Source organism: Cladophialophora bantiana, assembly GCF_000835475.1.
Source record: "Cladophialophora bantiana CBS 173.52 unplaced genomic scaffold supercont1.8, whole genome shotgun sequence".
Taxonomy (NCBI): Eukaryota; Fungi; Ascomycota; class Eurotiomycetes; order Chaetothyriales; family Herpotrichiellaceae; genus Cladophialophora; species Cladophialophora bantiana.
In genome coordinates this window covers 407,786-434,347 of record NW_015971582.1, presented here as the reverse complement: position 1 = coordinate 434,347, position 26,562 = coordinate 407,786, and the positions used below count along the sequence as shown (strand labels likewise).

The 26,562-nt window shown below is 52.7% G+C and overlaps 10 protein-coding genes across 10 annotated transcripts; 6 read left to right on the top strand and 4 right to left on the bottom strand.

Moving 5' to 3' along the window:
* Positions 1-238: 238 nt before the first annotated feature.
* On the bottom strand, positions 239-4,288 carry Z519_05803 (uncharacterized protein; the record flags this gene model as incomplete). The annotated part of the gene is made up of 1 exon (XM_016763543.1): positions 239-4,288. One exon carries the CDS (start codon positions 4,286-4,288, stop codon positions 239-241), a length of 4,050 nt encoding a protein of 1,349 aa, XP_016619867.1.
* Positions 4,289-4,980: 692 nt separating this feature from the next.
* On the top strand, positions 4,981-7,182 carry Z519_05802 (uncharacterized protein; the record flags this gene model as incomplete). Its single annotated transcript, XM_016763542.1, has 2 exons — positions 4,981-6,345; positions 6,403-7,182. The coding sequence occupies 2 exons, from the start codon at positions 4,981-4,983 to the stop codon at positions 7,180-7,182; spliced, it is 2,145 nt and encodes a 714-aa protein (XP_016619866.1).
* A 1,023-nt stretch (positions 7,183-8,205) lies between these two features.
* Z519_05801 (uncharacterized protein) lies at positions 8,206-11,042 on the bottom strand (the record flags this gene model as incomplete). Its single annotated transcript, XM_016763541.1, has 5 exons — positions 8,206-9,968; positions 10,016-10,656; positions 10,704-10,789; positions 10,838-10,930; positions 10,998-11,042. 5 exons carry the CDS (start codon positions 11,040-11,042, stop codon positions 8,206-8,208), a joined length of 2,628 nt encoding a protein of 875 aa, XP_016619865.1.
* Positions 11,043-11,557: 515 nt separating this feature from the next.
* On the top strand, positions 11,558-12,825 carry Z519_05800 (uncharacterized protein; the record flags this gene model as incomplete). The annotated part of the gene is made up of 3 exons (XM_016763540.1): positions 11,558-11,607; positions 11,655-11,751; positions 11,800-12,825. 3 exons carry the CDS (start codon positions 11,558-11,560, stop codon positions 12,823-12,825), a joined length of 1,173 nt encoding a protein of 390 aa, XP_016619864.1.
* Positions 12,826-14,271: 1,446 nt separating this feature from the next.
* Z519_05799 (uncharacterized protein) lies at positions 14,272-16,236 on the top strand (the record flags this gene model as incomplete). The annotated part of the gene is made up of 2 exons (XM_016763539.1): positions 14,272-15,693; positions 15,745-16,236. The coding sequence occupies 2 exons, from the start codon at positions 14,272-14,274 to the stop codon at positions 16,234-16,236; spliced, it is 1,914 nt and encodes a 637-aa protein (XP_016619863.1).
* A 2,742-nt stretch (positions 16,237-18,978) lies between these two features.
* On the top strand, positions 18,979-20,012 carry Z519_05798 (uncharacterized protein; the record flags this gene model as incomplete). The annotated part of the gene is made up of 2 exons (XM_016763538.1): positions 18,979-19,777; positions 19,882-20,012. 2 exons carry the CDS (start codon positions 18,979-18,981, stop codon positions 20,010-20,012), a joined length of 930 nt encoding a protein of 309 aa, XP_016619862.1.
* Positions 20,013-20,721: 709 nt separating this feature from the next.
* On the top strand, positions 20,722-21,106 carry Z519_05797 (uncharacterized protein; the record flags this gene model as incomplete). Its single annotated transcript, XM_016763537.1, has 2 exons — positions 20,722-20,996; positions 21,082-21,106. The coding sequence occupies 2 exons, from the start codon at positions 20,722-20,724 to the stop codon at positions 21,104-21,106; spliced, it is 300 nt and encodes a 99-aa protein (XP_016619861.1).
* A 65-nt stretch (positions 21,107-21,171) lies between these two features.
* Z519_05796 (uroporphyrinogen decarboxylase) lies at positions 21,172-22,455 on the bottom strand (the record flags this gene model as incomplete). The annotated part of the gene is made up of 3 exons (XM_016763536.1): positions 21,172-22,166; positions 22,289-22,330; positions 22,401-22,455. 3 exons carry the CDS (start codon positions 22,453-22,455, stop codon positions 21,172-21,174), a joined length of 1,092 nt encoding a protein of 363 aa, XP_016619860.1.
* A 316-nt stretch (positions 22,456-22,771) lies between these two features.
* Positions 22,772-24,571, bottom strand: Z519_05795 (uncharacterized protein; the record flags this gene model as incomplete). Its single annotated transcript, XM_016763535.1, has 3 exons — positions 22,772-23,285; positions 23,334-24,065; positions 24,117-24,571. 3 exons carry the CDS (start codon positions 24,569-24,571, stop codon positions 22,772-22,774), a joined length of 1,701 nt encoding a protein of 566 aa, XP_016619859.1.
* A 377-nt stretch (positions 24,572-24,948) lies between these two features.
* Positions 24,949-26,051, top strand: Z519_05794 (60S acidic ribosomal protein P0; the record flags this gene model as incomplete). The annotated part of the gene is made up of 4 exons (XM_016763534.1): positions 24,949-25,016; positions 25,086-25,243; positions 25,298-25,975; positions 26,029-26,051. 4 exons carry the CDS (start codon positions 24,949-24,951, stop codon positions 26,049-26,051), a joined length of 927 nt encoding a protein of 308 aa, XP_016619858.1.
* Positions 26,052-26,562: the final 511 nt, after the last annotated feature.

Sequence of the window (26,562 nt, the reverse complement as noted above, 5' to 3'; positions counted from 1 at the left end):
CCTTAATTCGCTGCTCTGAGGCTAATGATATCCTGCTGCGCGGTCTATTGCATATCGCCTACCGTCTCTAAATCTTTGGTCTCTGCCTGATAAGAATAATAATCCAACCACGCTCTGCTATCCAGCTGGCGGCGGTTGTCCCAATTCACGTCTAATAATGCCTGAAATAATAATGATGGACTTCTTCAATCTTGATGCTCATGACGTCTTTCTCCCCAGAATGTCCCGATCTAAGACATCAATCCAGACCCCTGGGCAGCTCCTCAAGTAAACCCTCTTCGTCTCCTCTACCAGCTTTCTCGTACGGTGGACGGCCGCCACTCGCACCAGCAAGCTGCGGTCCGGTACTCGTCTTCCATCCCATCATCCCTCCGCCCCCCCATTCGTATTCCTCTTCTTCAATTTGAAATTGCGCCCCTCCCCGTGCACATCCATTGCCACCTTTTGCAATGGTGGCTAGATCCGCTAACTGTTGTGGGTCAAAACGAAAGCCGAGATATCGGGGAATGGGCATAACGTTAGGATCTTCATCCCTAGGTCGTCTGCTGCTGTCGACGTCGGGATAGAGGGTCGCAGGGACTTGAAGGGATGAATTGTCCGTGCCTTGGCTCTCATCCGTCGCCAATGCCGGTAGGGACGACTCGTTGTCGGCATGATATGACTGCTTGGCTCCTTCCTTAGGACTCCCTTTCGCTTGCATCGCGTGACGAGAATCCCCCTCAGGGCCCACTCCTTCAGCAATTACTAGGCGGCGATGGAGGGGGGTCTGGAACTGTTCATCGACCAGTTCAGGTGCTTCGTTCGCAATAGCTGGCTTGGAATAAAATCGGACATCTGTGTCGCCCTCGTTCTCCAAGGGAGTCGTCAGCTTCGAAAAGAAGGCGAGCCGCTTGGCGCGTAGGAAATCCAATTGTGGACTACGAGAATCACAAGGTGGTGTTGTCGGGGCGCTCTCGGAGATGGTATCGTGAGAAGGATGACTGTCGGAGGAAGGTGGCTTGTCTGGCAACGGATCAATCGGAGCAGAACTTGAGCAGACGGAAGAACAACTGCGACGCTGTGCAGCGTTGTCTGCTGGTGCTGAATAATGCTGGCTTGACCTCTGACTCTCTGTCTGATTCTGAGATGCTGCTGGCTGGCCCATCCCGGATGACGGAGCCCGTTCGTTGACTTCAGTTGTAGACGAGGCTGTTGCAACGCGTCGAGAGAATATATTCTGCTGCATGGTCGGGAAAATAGTGTGCTTGTAGTACTGTTTTAATAGCTGATTCTTTCTCGCCATCTCCGCCCATGTCATTTCCGGTGTGTAAGGAAACGCAAGATCAATCTCGGCGTATTTAGAGTGCCGATGGTGCTCCCACCTTCCGGCACGTATGGCTCGGTCTCGATATCGAAGCCAGCGGCCACCAAAAGTACTTGTGTCCCACGGGATGTTTGGCCCTACTAACCTCGCTGAAGCCTCTGTTATGGACGCGATCTTGCTCTCCTCGGAGTTGTTTGCCTCAGATGATTCAGCCACTTCGGCCGCAACATCTGCCATGGGCGTGTCTTTGGTCTGCGCACCTCTCTCAGCTCCAGTTACAGCGACCCTATCTTCGGCAGAGCGAGTCTGGAGGGAGGCCGCTTCGCTCCTATTCCCTCTACCACGATTGCTTGACGGCCAGGGTGCTCTCGGGTTCTGCATTAAGTGTTCAAAGTTGTTCCGGTATGGTTTGCCGATGTACGGATTGGGTCGTCTAGCATCATAAGGGCACTCTTCGTTCAGTTTGCTTAGATTGGGATTTGCGAATTCCTTTAGCGTGCCTTTCTTTACCTTCCGGTCTCTCCAGGCGAGCCAGCGTCCATCTCGGGTGTCAATATCCCAAGCAATAGGGTTCCCTTCAAGATCGTAGCCATTGGCAAAAAGTACTTCTGACCGTGAAGTGAGTCCCTCGTTCCATTCCTTTGGCCCGGGTTTAGTTTGCGGAGCAGCATTATGAGTACTGTCGTGCTCTTTTGCAGTATCTCGCGCATCATTGATTGAATTCTCTTCTTCTTCGCCGTCATCACTGTCGACTGATACCTTTCTGTGTCGCCATCTCTTTGGCTTCACTCGTCTGTTCCTGTCCTGGGGGTACGTTGTCGAGGTCAGCTTCGACTTTGACGGGCAGACTTTGCTCTCTCGAGGCATGTGGGTCTCGGACTTCCCCAGATCAGAATCTCCCAACGTACCATCTGTATATGAATCAGGGGTTTCCTCATCCCCTTTCCGAAGTAATGCTCTCTCCTTAGCCTCCAATTCTTGTCTCATTTGCATTTGTCTTTCTTTGCGGCCTTCTAAATCTTTTTTCAGCGTATCAACACGCTCCGTGACAGGAGTGAGAAATTCCTCAGCGGGAATCTCCTGATCCGTGCCGATTGTATTGATGATTGACCACGCCCGGCGAAACTCGTCCCGTATGGCGATTATGCCATGATGTCCCACTGTACGTGCGACATTATGCTCGATTTCGAAAGGATCCTCAATTGCAAGCAGATAGCGAAGACGGACTGATGTCTTCTCTGTCTGTTGCCATTTCGCCTCAGTCCATCCTTTGGCTTGTTTGGATATGACGCCACCCTTTGTTCTGATCGAGATAACATCCCGGGTCCAGTGGAAGCCTTGATAGGTTGCGTAGTACTGGAAAAAGCCTCTAAGCAGTTGGCCTGCAGATTCTTTATTTCGGTTTGCAGCCATGTCTTCTTGAGCTTCTTTCAAACCTTTGGAATCCTGGACGAATCGAACATCGAATCCCTCGAACAACTCAATCGGTCTATCCGGATACCATGAGTCGTCAATCTTGGCGAGATACTGTAGATTTGGAATGACGGGGGGATTCACGACATTCATCAGGTAGTGAAGGACCATCATGATCCAGCCATAACTAGATAGAGTGCCGCGATAGGGTGTGTTAATGTCTCTCGCCTTGGCCCAGATCTTTACAAAGAGGCCGACTTCTCTGACTCGCGAGTCGAAACTTTGGTAGGTTCGCAACAGGGCCGAGTTGTGAAGAGCCACAAAATTGGCGAAATTGATGTCACACTGAATGCCGCAATCCTCGGTAAACTCTAGACCTGCGTTACCACGACGGCCTTGCTTCTCAGGGGCAGCTTCAAGACTGAGGTCGGCCAAAGCTTGTTCAACCAAATCGACTTCTGCAGGGGGATCGTCTGACGTTGGAAGGTCGGTTTCGATAACGCTTGATTCATCTCGAGACATTTCCCACGCGGCGCGGTTTTGCCGCAGATTACGGAGCAGCTCTGGGGTTGGGCTCTGACAGACGCGCAAGATTGGGACGCGCGTCTGAGTAAGAAGTCTGGCTCCATATCCATGGTCAAGGAAGGCTTTCTCCAAGATTCGACGAATGTCAGCTTTGAAGCCCTGCCCTTCCTGCCGGTCGTCCGATGTGATCTCGGATTGACTTGTAGGCATCGCATTGACTTCTGTTTTGGGCGTTTCATATTCGGGCAATGATAAGAGCAGATCCAGGTCTGATCCTGCCAGTGCGAAGCCGTTGGCAAGACTGCCGTAGCATTTCAATTTGACCTTCCCTAGCTCCAAGCCAGGGTATTTGGCACCTAATGTTTGTCTCGCAATTCTCTCCAAAGTCTGCCGGAAATTCTCCTTGATGTCCTTCTCCTCTTGCCTAAACTTGTGTACGTCATATGCCCTTCTGCCAACGCCGTTGAGATAATCTGATTGCATCATGACTAAATGTCTGATGGATCGATGTTGTTGCTCAGTAGTCAAGTGCATGCTATCATTAGTACTGTAAAGTTGCCCATGATGATACCCCACTTGTCGCCCATCTGCGTGGAACACGGCAGGGTTGATGGACTGTGATGTGTGCTCTGAATGGGAAATATGCTGTGACCGACGTTGCTGTGGACCGGAGGAGCGAAGACCTCGATAATTACCTCTTGCGCGTTCTTGATACTCTCTGGGAGTGCCATGACGTGCATCGTTGAAATTTTGGGGTTGAGGTTCCAGAGGATACTGGGGTGTTCGGGAAATAGGGCCGTGATTTCTCCCACTCCCACGAGGGGGTGGTTGTAGGGCCGGAAAATGGTCGGCACTGGAAGTGAATGGGAGATTCCATCGATGGTGTTCTAGTTGGTCTTGTTGATCTTGGTGTAACCTGGCCGCTCTTGTTTGGCCTTGGCCACGATGATAGCTGCCTCGTCCACGAGGTGGCGGATGCTGGGCCAGCTCCTGGAGTCGATTCCAGACGTGAGGAGAGAAGCCAGACTGATCCCCTGGTGAATCCATGCTTTTCTTGATGAACCGCGACCAAGATTCAGATGAAGCTCACAAGGATACGTGTTGGATCTGACATTAACGAGGAAGAGGTGAACCCATCAGCAGCGTATCACGAGTATTGGAAAGAGACAGAAATGGAACAAGGGCTTTTTTTGTAAGTGACAAGCTGATCGCGTCTATCGAGAGCGCCTTGAGATGAAATGAAAAGCTCGTCAGGCTGCGCAGGGGATGTGAATGGATGGATGAAAGAGGGTGGGTGCGTGAGTGAAATCTGAATGTTTTCGTCATTGCTTGTGAACCACATGTGCGACAAGCCGACATCCGCCCGCGCGCTTAGATGGCAGCAAACCTCTACCCAGTAAACGCCCCCACGAACTGCCGCATGGGGGGCCATCGGGCTAAGGGCCTTGGCACCCACCTGCCGGCCGAGTAGCTCCTGTTGCCTAGTACGTACCAAGTAGTTGGCGCCTAGGGGAGTTAGAGGGGGCAGGCGTGTGCATGACGGCAAAACCTGAAGCTGCCCTTGCATTCCATCCACAACACCACCGCCGCTTCAGGGCTCGCTGGCACCACTGCGTCTCTGCCATCTCCATCAACCATCAGCTACTCTCTTTATCCCAGACTCACAAATCACTGTCTTATCCCACAAGACCTCTTATACCTTTCTTCTTCACTGATGCCCCGATAGCGCAGACGCAGCAATGAATCCAGGTTCCGCGCCGTCTGGCGGGCCTGCAACTCGTCCTCCTGGCGCTCCTCCTATGGTCAGACGCAAGAAGCCAGCATCTGATCCCTTTTTTAAAGGCCCCAGGAACAAACCTGCCGGCTCCAAGCCTCAACTGAATGGCCACCTTACGCCTCCGGTGAATGTCAACGGTCATCTACCACTCAAGCCCCAATCTTTGAATGCGCTCCCTCCACGTCCATCCTCTCCTTCCAAAGCAGCTATTCCGGATCGCGAGCGTGTGAGCGGCTTCAGTGACCCCCGAGTCGCGGCCGAAGGAATATCCTATACGGACTACAAACTGGTGACGACAAAGAGAGATCTGCTCAATGGCCTCAGGTATCATATCCTCCAGCTGGCTGGCGATAAACCCATAGACATTCGTAATGAAGCCGAGTTCCCGAAACCAGTTCGTCTGCATCGACGCGACCCTCGCGCTCCCCCTCCGGGTCAAGAGAAGGAAAAGAAAGAGGAAGAGAAACCAGAACCAAAGGATGGCCTCACCGCCGCAGAGAGGGAAGATCTGACTCGGCGGAAGGAAGCGAGGCAGAAAGAGCGCGAGGCAAACCTTGCGCAAATAGCCCCGTCGCAAAATGCTGGCAAGAAGTTGAATTTCAAAAAGAAAACCCAACAAGTCTTCAGACCCGACTTCTCGGCCGAACAGAAACGGCGGATCCAGACCAACTACGAAGAGAAACTGCCATGGCATCTCGAAGATTTCGAAAACAAGCATTGCTTCGTTGGACATCATCAAATCGGCTCCGTGAGTTCTAACGCCGCCTTTATTTACGAGCCTACGGTGGATGCTTCAACCGGCAAATTTCGGCTCATTCCCATCGAAAAGGTCTACCAATTCAAGCCGAAACGAGAGGACCTTCAGAAGATGTCTATCGAGGAAGTTGAAGCCGCAATGAAAAAGGGGGGCTCTGATCCCGAGTGGCTGATCCGCCACCGAGAGGCTCGAATCCAGGAAGCCCTGAAAGAGCGTGCTGCCAAAGAAAGCAAGGCACTCTTTTCTGGTGCAGCTCGGACAACAGTCGACGCGGGAAGGACTGGTGAGGAAGCAGATCTCGATTACGAAGACGACTTTGCCGATGATGAGGAGGGCGATCTCTTCGTAGACAAAGACGAGGATGAGAAGCTCGCAGAGAAGCGAATCAAGGAAGATCAATTGCAAGCTAATTTCCTTGATTTCAAGGACCTCAAGGAGTATGATGAGGCAGAAGCCCGAGAAAAGCGGGAAGCAGAGGCCAGAAAGAAGAATTTCCGACACATGAGAAAAGCCCTGGAGAGGCGGGAGCGGAATTATAATCATGGTAGTGATTCGGAATATGAATCCTCGGTAAGATCTACCCTTTCTACACCATCAAAGACAGGCTCGCTAATACGGTGTGCGAAGACCGACAGCGAGGAAGAACGAGAGCGAATCGAGCGTGAGCGTCTCGCCAACGTCAAGAAGGAAGAAGAGGCTGAGGGCAAGAAATCCGCTCTGTCCTCTGGTGCTAACACGCCTTCGGGTCGAAAAGAGAAGAGGGGTTCCGATCGCGAAGATGACGGCGGTATGAAGAAATCAACATCGTCGCGTTCGTTGAAGCGCCCCGGCTCGCCAAATCTTTCTGACGCCTCAGGCACGGACGTCTCGACACGGAAGAAGAAGATCAAGTCGAGACATCTGCCTTCTAGTCAACCTACGCCGGGTCATTCGAGGCCTATGTCCCCCGTCAATGTCCCGCCCAGCTCCTCTGCTCCGCAAACCCTGGACCCCTTGGCAGCATTGAAGGGCCGAAAGCGCGGCGGTGCTACAAATCCACTGGGAGCTGGATCAGACACAGACACTGATGCCGCCGGCATGTCCGACAGTAGTCGCGCCCGACGCCTCAATCTCAAGATGTCGGCGTCCCCGCCTCCAACTGGCGCCCCCGGAACAGCTTCACCACAAGGTCAGCCATCTTCCCGGGCAGCGTCCCCGACCCCCGTCTCTGCTACAGGTAGCGTTCCCAGACCGGTAGCTTTCCCTTCAGCACAAGATATCAAGAACGCAATCCCACCTCAAGGCATAACAATCAGAGACCTTATGAAGGTAGTGGCACATCCCAAGGACAAACAAAAAGATTTTGTCGCATTAGTCAAGGAGGTGGCGAGTTACGACAAGGAGAGGGGTGTGTTGTTGCCGAAATAGAAATGCAGCAAAAAAAGATGCCGACATCGTTGCCACCTATGGAGAATATGATCAGCGCGGTGCTTCCGAGAAGTGGCGCCGTTCTGCGAGCCTGTGGAGGGGACACCGTCGCCCTTCTCGACCAACAAGAAGGTACAGCATTAGGGTCTATGGACCAAGCTAGGACCATCGATAGAGACGGGCGCTTATTATTACTGGAATGGATCAAGTCAGTGAGCAGACGCCATATGATTGCCTTGTAGTCATTTATCCCGCAAGCCGTCAGGACCCAGGGCGTCACACTGACCGTTTCTGCGGGAAGCGCAATTCGCCGCGTTGGTGTCGAAGGGGGGTATCCTTTTACATCCGCCGAGGGAAGAGATCTTGCCTGAGATTCACCGGCACAATCTCGAGATATGGGATTACGTAGATGGTGGAAAGTTGAGGGAGTTAGTATTGAGTGGCTGGCACGACACGACGCTGAAGACGAATGACACCGAGAAAAGTGTGGCCGGTATCCTTTTTTTTTCCCCCTTGTTTAGTCAGTTTAGCTACTAACATACATATATGGCGAGGGAGAGTAGAGCGTGGGGAGAAGACGAACGTGTAGGCGCAGTGGAACTGGCTGGATCGATGTTGCCTCCCAGTCGAGTCGGTGTGTGTGAGAGAGAGAGAGAAAGCGAACTATGTACAGGGGTTGAGTAGATACGTATATCCAGACTTGTTTGTCACCCGTACATGGTGTATGCAGCAGCCGATTCGAGGAGAAACGGAGACAGTGGTGGCAGTATTAATTAGACAGTAAACAGCGTCAATAACAGAAACAGCATCAAATCTTTTTTGAAAAGGGGAAGAATCAACAAATCGCCGCGCTATATATGATCTGTGTGTGCCTCCGCTAGTCATTCATTATATGAAGCAGGAAACAACGCTCCCAGTATCCAATTCACAACCCTTCCATCCTCCAGATTCGAATTCCTCTCATTTTGTAACCCGGCTGCCTGTCTCACTCTCTTCCTACAGCAGGATGGTAGTGGAGATTCATCAGCTGGCAGTGTACCGTCCACTGACCAACTTCGATTTGGTCGGCACTGTCTCCCAGCTCTTCTTCACCGGCTCTGCATCCTCTACCGCCCCTCCGTCGTCGGCAAAGGGGTCGTTTTCCTTTGCAACGAGCTTCTCCACTCCGACACCACTTGCCGTTCGTCCAGGGATCTCAAATTTCACCTCGACGCCGCCCTTTTTCGCCATGCCACCCTGGGTCATGAACCGAACCAGAAGACGCTCTTGTTCTGGTTTCACCGTGAACTCGTTCATGCGCCACACCACTGACGAAGCTTTGCGGCGGAAGCTCGCGCCTTGCGTTGGCGCCATCATGGCAGACATCGCTTTGCCTGTCCCTTCACCAGTGGTGTCGAGATTCACGCTAATGTGTACATTTCTGAGTGTCAGAGGCCCGTTGCCAAAGACAGGGTTCAGACTGTACAGCACAATTACACTCACTTGTCCCTCGACAATTTGCCACGCCGGTGTGATTAACACCGGACTGTACTGGGCCAGATTGCTCTCTTCCATGTGTAGTTGGTACTTCAAGCAGATCATTGGGGTCGGTCTCCTCAGCGAGGAGACAAGCACGGAATAGCAACCAGCCCGTTCCTCAGCTTGAGCAGCTGAATCTTCAGGCGACTTGATCTGGCTCATGAATATGGGGTTCGCGGCGACTTTGTCGAGCAGTTCGAAATGCTGGATGCGGACAGTTTCAGTATCTGGGTCATGAAGGCCGGTTGGGTTGCATGCGAGCGCAACCTCGCCGAGGACGAAGGACCTGCTGATGCCAGACTCAGTAAACCAGGAATGCACAGTTTCGATCACAGAGGCGTTAAGGCCCGGCTCGTGTAGATCGGGATGTGGACTTGGGCCCGCTAGACTTCTGGATGAGTGCATCGAGGCGGTGTCGGAGCCCATTGCGCCGTGTTCGTCCTGGGAAAGTGCTACTACCGCTGGCCTTTGAATAGGAGACGCAAGGGTAACCTCAGGCGAGCTGGCATTCTCCGGTATAGTCATGGGCGCCGGAGCGCGAGCTGTGTGCGGTAGTGCCTCCGTGCTGCTCGGGACGTACATTGTATTTCGCACGTCTCTTCGTCCTCTGACACTGCCTTGGACACGGTTAATGCCGGCATTTTGTGCTTGTGAGCGGAGCTGGTTGGCCATGTTGTTCATCGCTAGTTGAGCTTCGCTTTCGTCTTCTTCGATCGGCTTGTCCCGGATCATGAAGTTCCGGGCCGATTCGTCCGCTGGACCAGAAACGAAAGCTGCCTCTTGTTGAGCCTGAGCCATGGGGCTCGTGGTCTCGGCGACGGGTGGTTGATGGAATACAGCCTGTTGATATGGGTTGTTGCTGAACTGGGTAGGTGGCGGGCTGATATTGTCTGCCAAGCCAGGTTGAGTTGGAGCGACAGTTGGCTGCGATTCCAAAGGACTTTGTGGTTGGGTAGTTCCATTGGTTAGAGGTAGAGGCAGCGGTGGCTCCGACATGTCTCGAATGGGAAGATCATGTCGTCGATCTTGAGAAACTGAAGACATTGGCCGATCATGAGTCGCAGCTGGTGTAAGATCCTGTCCTGACTCCTCCAAATCTTGGAAGCTCCGGGATGAGTCTCCTCTTCTGAAAGGCACAAATCGAGTCCTTCTTTTCTCTTCTGTGGAAGGCATTGGCGGAGCGATACTCTTCCTTCTGTTCATGACCGTACCAAGGCGCTTGAGGCCACCCAATTTGCTCTTCTCCTTGTGTGGCGGAGCATCGGGCACTGGGAACACGTTAGGAACCGCCAAATGACAAGCTGATCAAACTCACAGGGAGCCAGTCTATCCTGGCCAGCAAAAGAATTTGAGCGTTGACTCTGCCCTTCAGATGTGCCTCGCGGTGGTGGCGGTGTTGGCGGAGCACGGATTGTGGAACTGGTTGGCCTTCCACCAGTTGTCGCTGAACTGAGCCTTCTCAGGGTGCCGGCTCCTCCACTGACGGCTCTTGCTGCAAAAGTCTTGATTTCGTCCGCCGTCTCGACGTTGAGCAATGCATTCAGACAAGACTCTGCGCTAACCTTGTTCTTTTCGAGACAGTCGACCTCGTGTGTCTGGAACTGTGTAAGGACGTCTCGTAGATGGTTGACTCGCGACTCGTCCACGATTTGTAACTGTTCAAAGACATATGGCGCTTGTGATTCCCACTGACGCGAGGCGTCTTCCACCGTTGAGCTGGCTGTGTCAGCCCGTCTTCCACCTTTTGCAGCCTTTCTCTGTGCGCTAGATAGCTCCTTAGCAATCGACATCAGGTTTCCCTGTGCGGTGTTTAGACTGTGCATTGCTTTGTTCCGCGTCGCCCAACTGCGCAAGGGGGTTTCGACGTCGGTTTCGATCTTGGTAGCAAGGGTTTCGTGCGATGCCGCGAGGTTTTCGGTGCCGGAGACAATTCGCTGCCAGGGCATCTGGAAAATGCTGCGGCGATTTAGCAACCCTAGACAGCCGGCCGAGACAGTGCATACCCAAGAGCGGCGGCTCCATCTTGTTGTGGCCTTCGCGCAAGCTTCCGCAGGCCCGCGACATAGGCCTCCTCTACCTTCCGACGTTCCTGCGCGAGTGTCAACGTCTAGGTCGATGTGTTACACAAGTGACTGACCTGAAGCCAATCGGCAATGTCACTGTTGATCTTGGTAATGAGCGTGACGCGGTCATGGAGGATGTTTACGGCTTGCTCCGGTTGCAACGAGGCCTGGCGCAAAGAAAAGATGAGTTTCTCTCCAGTCGGAGTCTCACGGGTTTTCGAGGGAAGGTCTTACAAGAAGATTTAGATATTCAGTCCGCTGGTAATCCGTGTTGGACATGGCGTAAAGGTCATCCAAGCATTAACCACGCTCTATTCAAGTGAACAAACACAGATATATCCCAAGACAAAGTGGCATGGCACATAAAAGAAATCAGATGAGCTGTGGAGTCTGGAGTCGGCACCGACGATGCAGGGGAAGAAGGAAATGGTCTGGAAGCTTTGGTGGCTCTTCGGTATTTGGCGGGTCACGATTACATACACGTACCTGTTGCTACCAGTCAGACTGCGCACTGAAGACTCTTCCTCCATTTTTGTTCGGAGAATTCCCAAAGCTTGACACTCTCCCGCCCAGTCCTTGTTTCGAAGCCGCTCTGGCTATCCTGCGGAATGCCCTTTGCGCTGGCCAGATCGTGATTGAGGTTTGTGCGTCAAAATGAGCTCTCACACCCTCTCCAGACTGTTTTCCAAGGTCTGAGCACCGACTTCCATACCCCCGATTCGTACAAGGCTCCCAGCAGGACAAGCCCAACACCAGAGGGATAGTCCAGCACTTCTCTCAGCACATAACTCACCATGCCCGTGGACATCAGCTTCACCGAGAGACTGAGCAACATTGTGTCTCTGTAAGAATAAGCAGACAGTTTCCGCTGTCTCGTCTAATCTACGGCAGGGCGAATGCTTTCATTTTAGTAGGAAACGATGGAGACATAGCTCGCAACAAGGCTAGAGATCTCGAAGGAGAACTCCTGCAGTCAGCTTCTTCTCCAGTATCCGGCCCTCAAATAGTCCCAGCAATTCGCCGCTGACTGCAGCAGGAAGAATACCAACGACAGCTGCAAATTGCTCTACAAGCCACCCAAGCGCAAAATGCAGCGCCAGCGGACGAACCCGAGCTCCCGCAAGAGCAAGAGATATTGAACCTCGAAGGCCCTAGCTTTGGTGCTTACGAGTATGCAACTTACCATACAGACGGGCAAATGTCGACCATTTTCAAAGCGCAAGCAAAGGACGAGAACGCTCCTGTCCGAATTGTGGCCTTAAAAGTCACCTATCCGGGAATGATGACTCCGCCCCATAACTCGGAACGAGAAGCCAGGCTGCTTGTCAAGGCGCGCCATGAACATGTGGTGCCTCTTCTAGATACCATTCACGAATCGGGAGGAAGACTCCTCCTCGTTTTCCCTTTCCTTAGGCAAGACCTGGAGAATCTGCTTAGATCGGACCGGCTGGACCGACAGCAGACTAGCATAGTGTTCGACGGACTCTTCCAGGCCTTGGAGCATATTCATGCCTTAGGCATGATCCATAGAGACGTCAAGCCATCTAACATCCTGCTAAAATCCATGAGCGGGCCTGTCTACCTGATAGACTTCGGCATCGCATGGTCTCCAGACGATAAGGACTCGGAACCTGCAGATTCCAAGATCACTGATGTTGGTACGACTTGCTATCGCCCACCAGAGATCCTCTTCGGGGATCGGTCGTACGACACCTCGCTGGATATGTGGGCAGCGGGTTGTGTTGTTGCGGAAATGGTCAAGGTCGGCCACCATCCAATATTCGATGCCGGTCCGTTGGGAAGTGAGTTAAGTCTGATCAAGTCCATGTTTACAACACTGGGGACGCCGGACGTGGACAGTTGGCCCTCAGCAGAAGCATGTCGTGACTGGGGAAAGATGCGATTTCAGAAGTTTCCAGCAAAACCATGGAAGGACATCCTTCCTGGGGCTTCTGCAGCCGCCATTGACTTTGTCTCCAAAACTGTCTTATATGAAAAGACAAGGAGATTGACGGCGAAAGAAGCTCTGCGGCATGACCTAAAATCGGTGATTGGGGGATGATGATATTATCTTAAGGACATGTGATGTGCTCCGTACGATCTTCGCCAAAATCTTGAGGAGCGAATTGATTATTTTCATAGAGATGGTCCCACGAAAACGGGCGATCAAGACTTTGGCAGACGCCGTCAGTCGGTCTTCAGAGCAGGCCATATGGGCATCTCTCGAAGCGTGAATACTTAGCATCAACAGCGAGGGTGATCGACAGATGATCGAGAACACGACATGTGTGGATAGAAGATCGAAGGCGAAGACCTGACGAATCACCAATCAACCAATATCAATTTCTGGACAGAGGTCGAATCACAATGCGAGAGGGATTGACGAGTGTTTGATGGATGGATGGGACAAAAGTGGAGAAGTTTGCAGGTGGATGACAATCTCATGGCGGACGAGGGAGTAGATAAAAATAATGAATAATAATCCAGTGAATAAAGCCTGTAATCGGGCTCTTCCTTGTCGGCAAATCTCGCGTGCAGAAGCTGCTTTATTCAGATGTTTGTCGTGGTTAGCGGACGCATACCAGACTGGGCCTCTACCCATGCATACAGGCACTCCATACCTCCATCGTATCTACAAGTACATGGGTAGAGAGGAGCAGTACCTCCCACCTGGTAAGTCGCTGAAAACGACATAATTCTTTCGAAAGCACATGCGGGAAACCACAGCGTCACTTGTCAAGCAACGTTGGGCGAAAAAAGGAGCAATCTCGCTCCTCGGCCGCTAACGCTGCAGGTACAGGGACACCTAAACTGTATTCGGGGCCTGGGGCGTTGGGGGGCGCCGGGGTGGCTTGGGCTACTGAGGCCTAAATCCAGGTACACCAATCATCAGTCCCAGGAGGGCCCTGTACGCCCGTGTTTAATCATCCCACTGCCTCCCTCGTCCATGCCCTTCCCTGACCTGCCCAGTCGCAACTGCGCCTACGTTTGAAACAGCTTCGGTCAAACCACTTTCCCTTCGTCCTTCTCTTATCTCACCACCGCGTCACTGCCACAGCCCACGGCACTGCATTCTCTCATCTCCCTCTAGCTTCGATTCTCTCGCTCCTTCTTCTTGCTTATTCTCTTCTGCTCGAAGCTCGTCGACGACGCGGAGTCCATTCTTGACATCCTTTCGATTCTTGCTTGTCCCTTATTCATCCCTATGGTCCATTGAGTGTGAATTGTCGCCCCTCTTTTATCGACAATTCATCACCAGCCGCTCCTTCACCCTCTTACCTTACCAAGTCACTCCCTCGTCGTCGAACGATTCCAGCAGCGCTGTGACATATCTGGTTGTACACTTTCATCAAACACCCCAGCTTCACGCACCGGCCCAGGCCTGTTATATACTCTTTCGATACAATTGGCGACGATCAAGAATCCGCCCGAGCCAGCTTCGCATCTGCGTTGCTAGATACAATCTCCCCAGCAGGCCGACTCCAACGAGCAGTACACCTCAAAAAGGATGAAGATGAATTTCCACGACAAGGTGGTGGAGCTGGCCAGGCGTCAAGATTCCATCACTGATGGAGGCACTGTTTATTCCGTTGTTTATGTCACGGCAGAGCCAACCTTTACCGGTGTCATTGGAGGCTATACCACTCTCACTGATGGCGACTCCTCTGCCACTGAGACCGCCACACAGGATTCCAGTGCGAGTGCCGCCGCCACGACTGCGGTCGGATCATCCTCTCCCACTGCTGGCTCATCCACGACCTCAACTGGGAGTGTTGCGCCGACCACTGCTACCCCCCTAGTTGCGCCGACAACGAGAAGCAATGGCTCCCCTACCGCGCTCTCCTCCCTATCAAACACAGATAGTGGTGCGATTGCAGCGGCTACCGGCACCCCGGACTCTTCAAGCTCAAGTTCTGGCCTCTCCTCAGGTGCGAAAGCAGGTGTCGCCATTGCGGTCATCGCAATTGTGGGTCTGATTGCCGTCTTCTTGCTATGGCTACTCGGGAAGAAGAGGCGTGAGCGTGAGGCACAAGCCGCAACGGATAATGAGAAGCACAATCCTGGTGCCGGAGTCAGCAGCACGGAGATGGCGACTAGGAGTCCACCCATCAGCTCAACCGCTCCCCGAATCAGCCTAAGGCCTGTGTCTCGAATGTTGCCTGAATTCATGGGAGCGTCTTCTAAGAGCAGACTCAGCGCTGGCAATCTACTCACTACCATCGGAGAATCGGATTCCACCCATACTTCTGGCTCTGCTCGAAACTTGAGTCCCACGCCTCAACCACGCGGCCCAAGCCCAACTCGTCAACGAGGTCCAAGTCCAGCTCCTGGCCGATCTCAAGATGATAATCCGAACAACCCATTTGCTGACCCCAAGAATCCATTTGCAGACCCCGAGAAAGCGATTGTAGCCCCGGCCACGCCGAGTAGCGCGGCATCCAGCGCCAAATCAGCTCCTGTCGTTCCAGCCATTGCTGTCACTGGTGTTGCTGCTGCTACTACTGCTGCCGCTACCCTGACACCCGCTCCGATTATCGAAGCCAAGCCAGTCTCAGCTCTCTCCGAAGGTCCAACTGCCGCTCCCGCTGTCCTGCCGGCTCCAAAACCAACTCAAGCTCCCACGGCGGCTCCTGCGTCCACTCTACCATCGATGCCCGCACCAGCGCCGGAACCAGTTCCTCTTCCGGCCTCTGTGTCTGCTCCAGCTCCCATTCCTGTTCCCGTTGCCCAACCCTCACCAAAACTAACTCCTTCTCCTGCTAGTTCGGCGCCAGCATCGCCAGCTCTCGTCTCCGCCGGCGGCCCTGGATCCGAACCTCAAGGCAACGTTTACCGCGTTTTGATGGATTTTGCGCCTTCCATGGACGACGAACTTGAGTTGAAAAACGGTCAACTGGTTCGTCTACTTCACGAGTACGATGATGGATGGGTAAGTGTTGTATTTCTGTTGAATAGGTCAAGTATATTAATGTATTCCTAGGCGCTTTGTATCCGACTTGATCGATCCCAGCAGGGTGTGGTTCCGAGAACATGCCTCGCCGCCAAACCATCCAAGCCCAAGCCATCTCATCTCAACCAATATGCCCGACCACCACCACCTGGGGCGCCGGGCTCTCGCCCCGGGTCTCGGCCCATGTCCCCAGCTGGCGGCCCCAGGTCTGGCATGGGTCCTCAACACCCGATGAGTCCTGCAGGTCGACCAATGAGTCCTAGTGGAAGAATGAGTCCGGCCCCAATGCGTCGACCGATGAGCCCAGGCTTCAATCAAGGACCGAGATCGATGTCTCCAGGCCCGAGAATGGGACCGCCAGGTCGAAGCATGTCTCCTGGACCATATGGTGTTCGCGGCGGTCCACCACCAATGGCCGTTGCAAATCGACCCAGGAGCAATTCTGCGAGCAACGTGAGGGACAAGCGCAACTCTCCTGCCGGTCCGTCGAAGCTGGGACCCGGCGCGGGCATGGCTCTCTAAATAAACAACCTTCGATATCTCTTTAATGTCCACAGCTTCTTCGATGAGACGACCGTTGCAGGCGGGTTCCACCGTGGCCTTAGGACATGTATTTTACGATGGAGATCAGTATTGTTGACAGCTTGTGGACTTAGTGCCTGGACTTGATCTTTTTGTGCTTTAACCTTTCCAACACGATGTGTTTGTTCATTTCTGGAACAAATTGTCGAAGAAGTCTCGCTGTTAAAGAGGGCTGGATGCTGTTTCGCGGATGCTAGTATGGGGACTGGAGAACAGGCGTCCAGGCGAACAAGACAAAGACATGTCTTATGCCAGGATAGATAGATAATACCCCCATGAATGAATATTCCTTACGTTTGAGGACGCGGTAGGCAGATTCTTGGAGGTTTTCTTTGGTCTACAGTTTGAGTAGGGCTCCTCAAACCGTCGGCGCCAGCTGGGCTCGCCACAGCCTCTTCTCATTCAGCAGAAACAGCTCTCCTCGGCCGACCAGAAATTGGCCACTCCGCCCTGCGTACAGATTTTGCCTAACAAAGTTCCTCCAGGCGACCAGACATGGACCCGTCGCCGCATCCGCTGTACACGTTGCCGTCCATATCGCATTTAATGCCGTCAGGGATGCCCATGTCGCAGAACGCAAACACTCTTCGATTCGTTAGGAATGGCTTGCCTGCGTCCTCCTGGACATCAATAGCGTATCTGCACAAGAAACAATGAGCTGCGAGCTTTCCAATGCGGCCAGTATAGAGCGGGGGAAATATACTAAGATTGTCGATGCTCTGGTGTCATCGATATCGCCCGTTCCCCGAGTCCGGTCAGTGTCGGTCACATAAACAGTCTTCTCGTCCGGCGAGAAGCAGATTCCGTTTGGTCTGCCGAATCCATCCGCCATGGCTCGAATTCCGGGCGTCGTCAGCTTGAATCTGTAGACCTGGTTTGGAAGACGTGGTTTTGGGCTTAAACCCTCCATCGAAGCCATAACAGGGATTGGTGAACCAAATGCTTCCGTCGCTGTGGACGACGACATCGTTTACTGCGTTGAACGGCCGTCGATGGAAACCCGCCACAACCAACTGGTCTTGTACGGAGGATTGACGTCCACAAAGTAGAGACCACTGGGAGCAGACCCGGAGCCTTGGGCACAGATTAGCATTTCATCCTGGCCGTAGTTGACACCTCCGTTGACCCATCTCGACCTCGGGACAGCTAATCCCCTCGCTTTGCACATTCCCGTCGTGCGTCAAGATGATCTTGGAGATTTCACTCTTCGGTGACCTTCTCCGTCCACTAACCGGTTGCTCGTGATGAACAGCTCCATTTTCTAGGGCATAAACACTCCCGCTTCGTGAGCGAAGGGGTAATCTTTTTCGAGCAGTAGGTCGAGTTGAGGAGCGTCTCCTATGAGAGCGTGGAAGGCAGAATCGTGTTGTAAAAGAGTACTTCAGGATTCGGGGTGCACGTGCGGCAACGCACAGAGGCCTGTCCAGCAGGTCGGGAATCGAGAACGCGTTTCTGGTTGGCACTGACAAGTCAACACCACCACCACCACCACCACCACCACCCAGAGGGGGGGGGGGGCTAGGGCTACGAACACCTAGCACAGCGGCAGCATCGAGAGACAGGACAGGATTGATCAAACACTTAGGAATTAGGTAGACGGCACCAAAAAGCCATGGAATTCATGGTACTCTGCTCAAACTGTAAAGAATGGCACTCTGCCAGCACTGTGAACTGATCCACACTCCGCTCTCTGCCAGCGCATTTTGGTTTGACATGTGACTAGACAACTTCTCCCCCCTCTGCTACCACTCTACCAGCCCTGCACAGCACTGCACAGCCACTTTGCCTTGTTACAGTATATCTGGAAGTGCTCCATGTTCTCGAGTACAGCGGCCAAAATATCGTTCGAGTGATGGAGGTTTGGTATATTTTTCTCCGTCCTTGCAAGGATGAGGAGGTCAGAGAGTCTCCGAGAGGTGGGGAATCAAAAAGACCTTTTCTCCGTCTCAACTCTCGAGACTATCGTTTGACGGCACTTGTTTCAATGTGTTACAGGATCTATCTACATGTTTGGTGCATGTATGCCAGAGAATTGAGAACTGCTCTACCTCGGAATCTGGTCCAACAAGGGTTCTTCCAAGACTTCCTCAGCTCCACAAAAACATCCCCTAACTATACCACCTTGCTATTATCTACTTAGGCTCGGTTGTTGTCGCCCTTCTCGGGAATCCTGTCATGCAAGTCATACGAGTGACGACGTCGTACTGCTACCCAGGGCCCTTAACCGACAAGCATCTAGAAAAGCATATCTCAATAAGCGAAATGCTGAAAATGGAGGGCTTAATCCGCCTGGCAAACCATATGGTGATACTGCAAGTTTTATTGGCTTGGCAAGTCACAGTGTCCTCAAGTTGCTGGCCTCTGTTTAGATTGTAATTCAGCTCGATTGATAGCCGAGAGCCCTTACCGTCTTATCCCTCCAGTTAGTGTGGATGGCCTGATCCGGCCTCGAAAGACGTCCATGGTAGTGGACGGATAGTTGCATGAGCTGAAGCCGTACTCTGTTGGTTGATCCAAGCCATGGAAGGTTATATATGCTCATAGAGGAGGTTCGCCCCGACACAGGGGTCACTCTCTTCCAACTAAGAGCTACGAGCATATTATCGATTGACTGAAGATTCTCTGGTTTCGGTCCTACTTGTCGACGGCCATCTCTTGCAACTCACTAACGCTGCGGCCAGCATGACCAGCCTCCTCCCTCCAGTAGACCTTGCAGGTCTTAAGGACAAGTGCATTTTGGTCACCGGAGGAGCATCAGGTTTGGGGCTGGAAGCTGCCCAACTGTTCGCTTCAAAGGGCGCATATGTGACCATTGCCGACGTCCAACCTCCCCTAGACGAGGCTATTCTAACAAAAGAAGGCCAACACACTCAATACGTCTACTGCGACGTGAGCGACTGGGACAGTCAAACCGCCGCATTTCACAAGGCAATCTCATTCTCGCCGACAAAATGCCTCGACGTCGTGACAACCTTTGCGGCAGTCGACCCGCTTGAGAATCTGATTGACCAGGTCAAGGCCAGCCCGGAAGTCACCCTGGAGTCGTCGCCTCTTGCTCCCTCGCTCAAGTGCCTCGATATCAATCTGAAGGGGTCATACTATTCGGCGGCTCTGGCGTTGCATTACTTTCAACTCAAGCCGCAAATTCCCCCTTCGCCCTCGGCATCCACCACCGTCACAAAGGCTCTTATTTTCATCTCCTCTCTGGCGGGTTATCTGGACGACGACCACAGCATCGCCTACACGACTTCGAAATTTGGGACGAGGGGCCTCTTTCGCGCCTTGCGTCGCCGATCACGCGACGAGATGAGCACCCGCGTCAATCTGGTTGCACCTTGGGCCATCAAGACGCCGATGACGGCGCCGATCGTAAAAGTGCTCGAGGGCATGGGAATAGAGGAAGGCAAGGGGATTACATTTGCGAGCAAGGAGACCTGTGCGCAGGCTGTGGGAAGAATTGCACTGGACGAGACGTTGCATGGTAGGTTGTCCTCAGTTGGTTTGTTCCTCTTGTCAATCCACCCGAAGCCTCCCCACTTCTGAAAGCTTACCCTGAATCTAACCTGGGACGATGCCTGCCTGTAGGACGAGCATTTGCCATCATGCCGGAAGGAGCATTCGATATAAAAGACGACATTGAGGGAGGGTACGGTGGTGAGGAACTGAAAGTGCTGATGGCGTGGAGGAAGGCCGCGGGAGATTTCCTGCAAGGTTAAGTAGACATCTTTCTGGGGCAGGTCGAAGGGAATACAAATTGGCCTGTTTTGTGATTGAGACGGCCGACTCATGGAGATGAAAGATGCTTTCCCCATGGGACGGTCACCTTCTTTTCAACTACACATAAACATATGTCAGATGTAAATCAGATCGGAGTAGCGCGAGCCAAAGCTGATATCGCAGTCGGAGTTCCGAGCTCCCACCGGCTCTGTTGCCTCTCCTATAAGACATTTTTACCTCCTCTCGCACGCGCGCAATCCAGTTGACAGTCTGTCCGTCTTTTTCCAAACCTAGCGTTAACGATCCCAGCAACGACATGTCGGAAACAGATCCAGGCTTCCTCGCAGCCGTGGAAGAAGCCCGGCAAGGCTTCGCGGAAGGAGGGGTCCCGATAGGTACGTGCCGAACCCGCGCTGTTACTCCCTAGTATTCTTCCCTCTCTCTCCTTTCCTTCTTCCATGTGCCAGCTCTGAACGGGCCGGGGAGATTCCAATGCCTCTGGGGTGGACGAGCAAGGGTAAAAGAGTTCGCTAAGGAAGGTTGAGGATAGGGGCGTGCCTTGTCTCCAAGGACGGCAAGATCCTCGGCCGGGGACACAATATGCGAGTCCAGAAGGGGAGCGCTACGTTGCATGTAAGTCTTCTCTCCTCTCGGATGTCCTTATTTTGGTCTTGTCACTTCTCTCGACCATAACTCTGAGGGTCCATGATGTGCAAGGGCGAAATCTCGGCTCTGGAAAACTCGGGTCGTCTTCCGGCCTCGGCCTACGCGGGCGCCACCATGTACACGACCTTGTCGCCCTGCGACATGTGTACTGGCGCCTGCATCCTCTACAAGATCGCCCGGGTAGTGATAGGCGAGAACAAGACCTTCGTGGGCGGAGAGGAGTATCTCAAGGCAAGAGGCGTCGAGGTCGTGGTGTTGGAGAATGCCGAATGTATCGGGCTGATGACGAGGTTTATCGAGGAGAAACCGCATGTGTGGTATGTCCTGTTCTTTTCTTATTCTTCTAAATTCGCCTTTTGGCATTGGGGACTTTTTCCTCGTGACTGATGGGCAGCCTCCTAGGAACGAGGATATTGGGGAGCAATGATATACAGCAAACCTCCACGCACCCATTCCCTTCCTAAGCAGTGTCCCCCCTTTCCTTTGCAGCCTTTATGCAGTACACCTGTGGATCTCCTCGAAGAAGAACTTCAAATCATCTGGGTCGACGCCGGGGGTCACGCCATGTCCGAGATTCGCGATCCATCGTTCTTTGCCCCCTCCGAAGCCCTCAACCATGTCCTCGACAACTTTCGTGATGGCCCCATGGCCTCCATAGAGCACGCCGGGGTCAGCATTACCTTGCAAGGTGACTCTCCCTCTTGCTATCTTCACCGCACCCTTGGGATCGTGCAACCAATCCAGTCCCACAACATCGTAGCCCAGGTCGCAAAGTTCGTCCAGAGCGTACCATGCACCCTTTGCGAAGACGACCATGGGGACAACGTCTTCACCAATCTCCCGTAATCGCTGGGGTAGGTTCTCTGCAATATACCTTAATGACGGGAGACAGATCTCCTTGAACGATGCCGGCGACAGTTCTCCCGCCCAGGAGTCGAAGACTTGCACAATCTGTGCTCCTGCAGCCACTTGTAATGCGAGGTACTCGACACAGATCGCCGACATCTTCTTCAAGAGGACTTTGCTCTCTTCCGGATACTTGTAGACCCACGTCTTTGCTTCCTTGAACATTTTCGTCCCGCCTCCTTCCACCATGTAGCACAGCAGTGTCCAGGGCGCGCCGCAAAACCCAAACAACGGCACTCGTCCGGCCAACTTCTCCCTCGTCAGTGTGATGGCTTTGTACACGTAGTCCAGTTCCTTCTTCACGTCAACCTCTCTCTTCACGATCTCCTGGTACTGTTTGTCCGACGGGCTCCGGAGTGGGTTCGGGAACTTGGGCCCCACGCCGTCGACCATCAGGACTTCCATGCCCATAGCCTGTGGGATGACGAGGATGTCGGAGAAAATAATCGCCCCGTCAATGAGGCCGTCGTAGCGATCGATAGGTTGGAGAGTCAGGGTGGAAGCGATCTCAGGGGAGCGACAGCACTCGAAGAAGTCGTGCTTGCCTTTGGCCTTATGGTACTCGGGAAGGTAGCGACCGGCTGTTTTTTATCCTCCCCCAAAAAGCGGAACGTTAGTGACTTGGAAACAGCTATAGGAGAGAGGAGAGAGAACACAAAGAGAGAAGGGGCGTGGGCAACTGACCGCCACAGCAGCAGCGTACCTTGTCGCATCACCCATATTGGTGGTCTGTCAACTTTCTCACCTGTAAATCTGGTTTAGAGGGGGGATTGTATTCTGTTGGCACGGTTGGACGCTGTGCCGGCTTCACGCACCTCGTGCGGCTCGAAGGAGTCGATCATTCTTGAGAGGCAGCCAATTTTTCTCCATCTTCCAAAACCTGTTCTCCACGAAATGTCTCTTCTTGGTTTGGGCCGTGCTTGTCAGAGAGGAGGCTGCTACAATATTCCCATTCGTATTTGGACAGTCGTGACTGTCAACGGTGTTTGGAGGGGCAATTTTTCCAATTGCGCCGAGGATTTTCCCAGCCTTGCAGATCCGAAAACCCCCTCGCCCCTCCAGCAAGGCTACGTGGGGCGCAGTAAACAATAGGTACGGAGTGTTTGGACAGTTCCATTGTGTTTTGGTTGCAGTCTCACTTGTATTCGAGAAGAGACATGGCTAATTATCGTTTAGACAATATTCATCACGGTATCTCTTCTGCCTCTGCCGGGGTACCCTGCTGGCTTTCTTCTTCCTCATCTTCCGCCGCAGTTTGGCCTCGTTTCTTCCTGAGATTTTCCAGCCCATACAACACCTCTCCTGCAGCGCTATATGCACCTTTGTCCTTTATGCTGCATTCTGACGGCAACGCCCCCTTGTCACAGTTAGAAGCCGAAGTGTTCAGAAGCATTGCAAGGCTCGAAGTCTCCCAACGCAGGTCTGCTTCAGGAACACCGTCTGGTTCCTTGCCCAGGCCATTTTCGTCATCGCGAAGATTGGAAAATAGCTCAAATGTCTCAAACGCACCTGCTGCTGGTGTCGTCTCAGGTCTCAAGACCCGTACCGAGCCAGGCTTATGTATCGTGTCAATGCCGACAATAATTCCCCACAATGCTGGGCCAATGGTAACATCCAAGACGTTTCCTCCTAATGTTAAGGTCTGATGATGCCTCAAGCGGCCTTCTTCCGTAACGCTGTAGCTCAGGAGAATGGGAAGCCTTGAATTTGCTCAGCTTCAGTTCACCAAATGCGCAGTGAGTACTTACCCTTCGAGCGAGACTAGGATCAAACGAGGAGGCTGGCGAGAACGTGGTGATTTGCCTGACATGGCGTAGTGCACAGGCCAAATATTGGACACTGCCATGGCATCCAACGGACGTCTACTATCTTCCAAACCCAGGCAGTCGAATATGTCCTTTCCCACATCGCCTTGGAAGAGCTCCTGATCCAGCAACTGCCCCGTCTGCCAGTGGTAAACCTTCAAAGAAGGCTCACCGCTCCCTGCCACAAGTATTTCCGAGTCCCAAGGCATGATACACAGCTTGCTCACAAATTCGCGATGGCCGAAGCAATAGTTCTCGATTATGTGAGCTTGTGACACCCCCCGGGAGACGCGAATATGCTCGTCTCGGTCTGAGGTCAAGATGTATTGGCGGCGCTTCAATCCAGATTGGACTTCGGTGATGGCGACGTCAGTCAAGAGCGACACATGGCCTAACAGCAACTTGCATTCAAACTGGGGGCCTTCCTTCTTGGGTTGAGTCGCCTTCAGCTGGCGCTGCTGTCTCAAGGCCTCAAGATTGCCCTTCGTATGCACTGTTAACTCTGAGGCAGAGGGAGTATAGGCCGCTGGTTGTTGGTCCTGATCAAGCTTCTGTGGTGTCCACCCCTCAGTGGGATGTAAGGGGAGCAGATAGACATCGCCAAATTTATCGCCTAGGAGAAGACTTTTCTCATCTGGTGTTAAGACGATTGCGCAAATACGCTTTGGCAACGACCTAAGTATACTAAGCAACACGAGCCAGCGCACCTGCGCAAGCATTACTTACCTTCGACTCTTCAGGTGCAAGACTCCTCCAGTCAGTACTTTGAACACAATGGCGGATTTGTCCTCGGCCGTGACGCAGATGACTGTCTTCCCGTCACTGGTAGTGATGATATGAGAGACGTTCGGCAGGGAGGTGTTTTCTACCTTGGGCTTCCGTCGCTCACCCTTCTTCCTCTCCGATATGATTTCGATCGAGTCTTCTGAATCTTGATGGGAGGCTTCCCCACGAGTTCCTTCCTCGAGTTTTCGTCTCTTTGGGGCCCTAGCTTCCTCGCCGTTGGTCACGGCTGCATTATATTCTTCGTCCTCAGTGTCAGATGGGGGCCATTGGCTCAAGAATGATCCATCCTTCAAGTCGAATGAGTTTATGACTGGCCCTGAAGCTGCCAGAAGAAAAGGTTGTTCACCATCCACTGGTTGGACGCAGCATAGCTTTTGAAACGGACAGGGCACCATTGAGACACCGGTAACACCTTCCAAGCGTCTTTACAGAGGGTGGGTAGCCGGTGTGGAGGTTTGCAGAAGACTCGCATCTATAGAGTCGCACCACCAGATGGCTATCTGTTCGGAGATTTCGAAATACCCCAGAGGCAAGAATTAGTAGTAGTATTTGTTGAACATTGTGATATGGGCAGGGCATGGAAATTTGGTAGTGCTCTCATGAAAGAATGCTCCGCCGTTGATGCCAAGGCCACACACGTGACTCAAATCGCACCCACGAAAATATCCCAGATTCAATCCGAAAAAGTTGCACCTCGACCATCACCAACAACACCACTGTCATATTCGCAACGACTGCCCTTAAATATCCTAACTTCATCCCTTAAGAAGTCATGGGGGGCAAATCAGGCACAAAAGCTGTCTACTTCGACAAGCTCAAGGGCTTGCTCGAAGAGTACAAGTCAATCTTCATTGCAAGTCCTCCTAGAAAGACAAATGGGCTAGCAAATTAACAATTCCCCCAGGTCAGCGTCGACAATGTCTCGTCGCAACAGATGCACGAAATCCGACAGAACCTGCGCGGCGAAGCGGTAGTCCTGATGGGCAAGAACACCATGGTCCGACGAGCCCTCAAGGGTTTCATCGCCGATAGCCCCGAATACGAACGTTTGCTGCCTCACGTCAAAGGTGCGCACGTTTTAAGGCAAGAGGAGAAGGAATGATCAATCTGACCGTTGGCAGGAAATGTTGGATTCATCTTCACTAACGGTGACTTGAAGACTATTCGTGACAAGATTCTTTCCAACCGTGTCGCAGCCCCTGCCCGTGCTGGTGCCATTGCTCCTGGTGATGTGTACGTTCCAGCTGGAAACACTGGCATGGAACCCGGCAAGACCTCTTTCTTCCAGGCCCTCGGTGTCCCCACCAAGATTGCTCGTGGTACTATTGAAATCACCACTGACCTCAAGCTGGTCGAGGCCGGCGCAAAAGTCGGTGCCTCAGAAGCCACCCTGCTCAATATGTTGAACATTTCTCCTTTCACCTACGGCATGAAGGTGGTACAAGTATATGAGGAAGGGCAAACCTTCGCACCCGAAGTGTTGGACGTTGAGGAGAGTCAACTGCTAAAGTCACTCACATCGGCGATCACTACTATTACCACCATCTCCCTTGCTGCCAACTACCCAACCCTTCCATCCATTATTCACAGCTTGATCAATGGTTACAAGAAGGCCATCGCGGTGGCGATTGAGATCGATTATGAGTGGGAGGCCATTCATGAACTTAAGGATCGCATTGCCAACCCTGAGGCGTACGCTGCTGCGGCCCCGGTGGCTGCGGCTGCTACTGAGGAGGCGGCGCCTGAGGCGGCCAAGGAAGAAGAAAAAGAAGAGGAGAAGGAAGAGTCTGACGACGAGGGTAAGCCTACATCTTTTCGCGGAAATCTAATCGTTCGAGCTAACATGCACCAGGCTTCGGTGGTCTGTTCGATTAAGTACCTCGGATGTAGGCGGGTATCAGCACGTGCACATGCAAATGACAGGCTCGAAGCGGTCACAGCTAGAGCAATAGACACGCGACATAGCATGGAATAACATGATTGCCACACAATGCTGATCAGAACTTTTCGAAGCTTACGGGAGGTACCGTCGCTTTTCTTCGCGAGGATCTTTCGGTAAGCTATTATCCTTTCCCCTCAATTTGAAATTAAAGACTGTGTGATGATCTATTTTTAACCCCGAGAACTTGTTTGCTCCATGAAGAACAAAATTACGCAACAACACTCTAATTTTTTACTGACTCCATTCCTCCTTCGATTACTTAACCTTGGCCCTTGAAGTCAAAATGCTGATTATTGCTTTGAGGTTTAGAACCCATGAAATTACAGAACCTGCATTCGGCCTCGCCCCTGTCTCCGAACTACCCGGAATCAATACCTCTCCCAATGATCAAACATCTGCCTTGAAGCTCCGTGCTGTTCTCATGCCTCGCTCACGTCTTGAGAC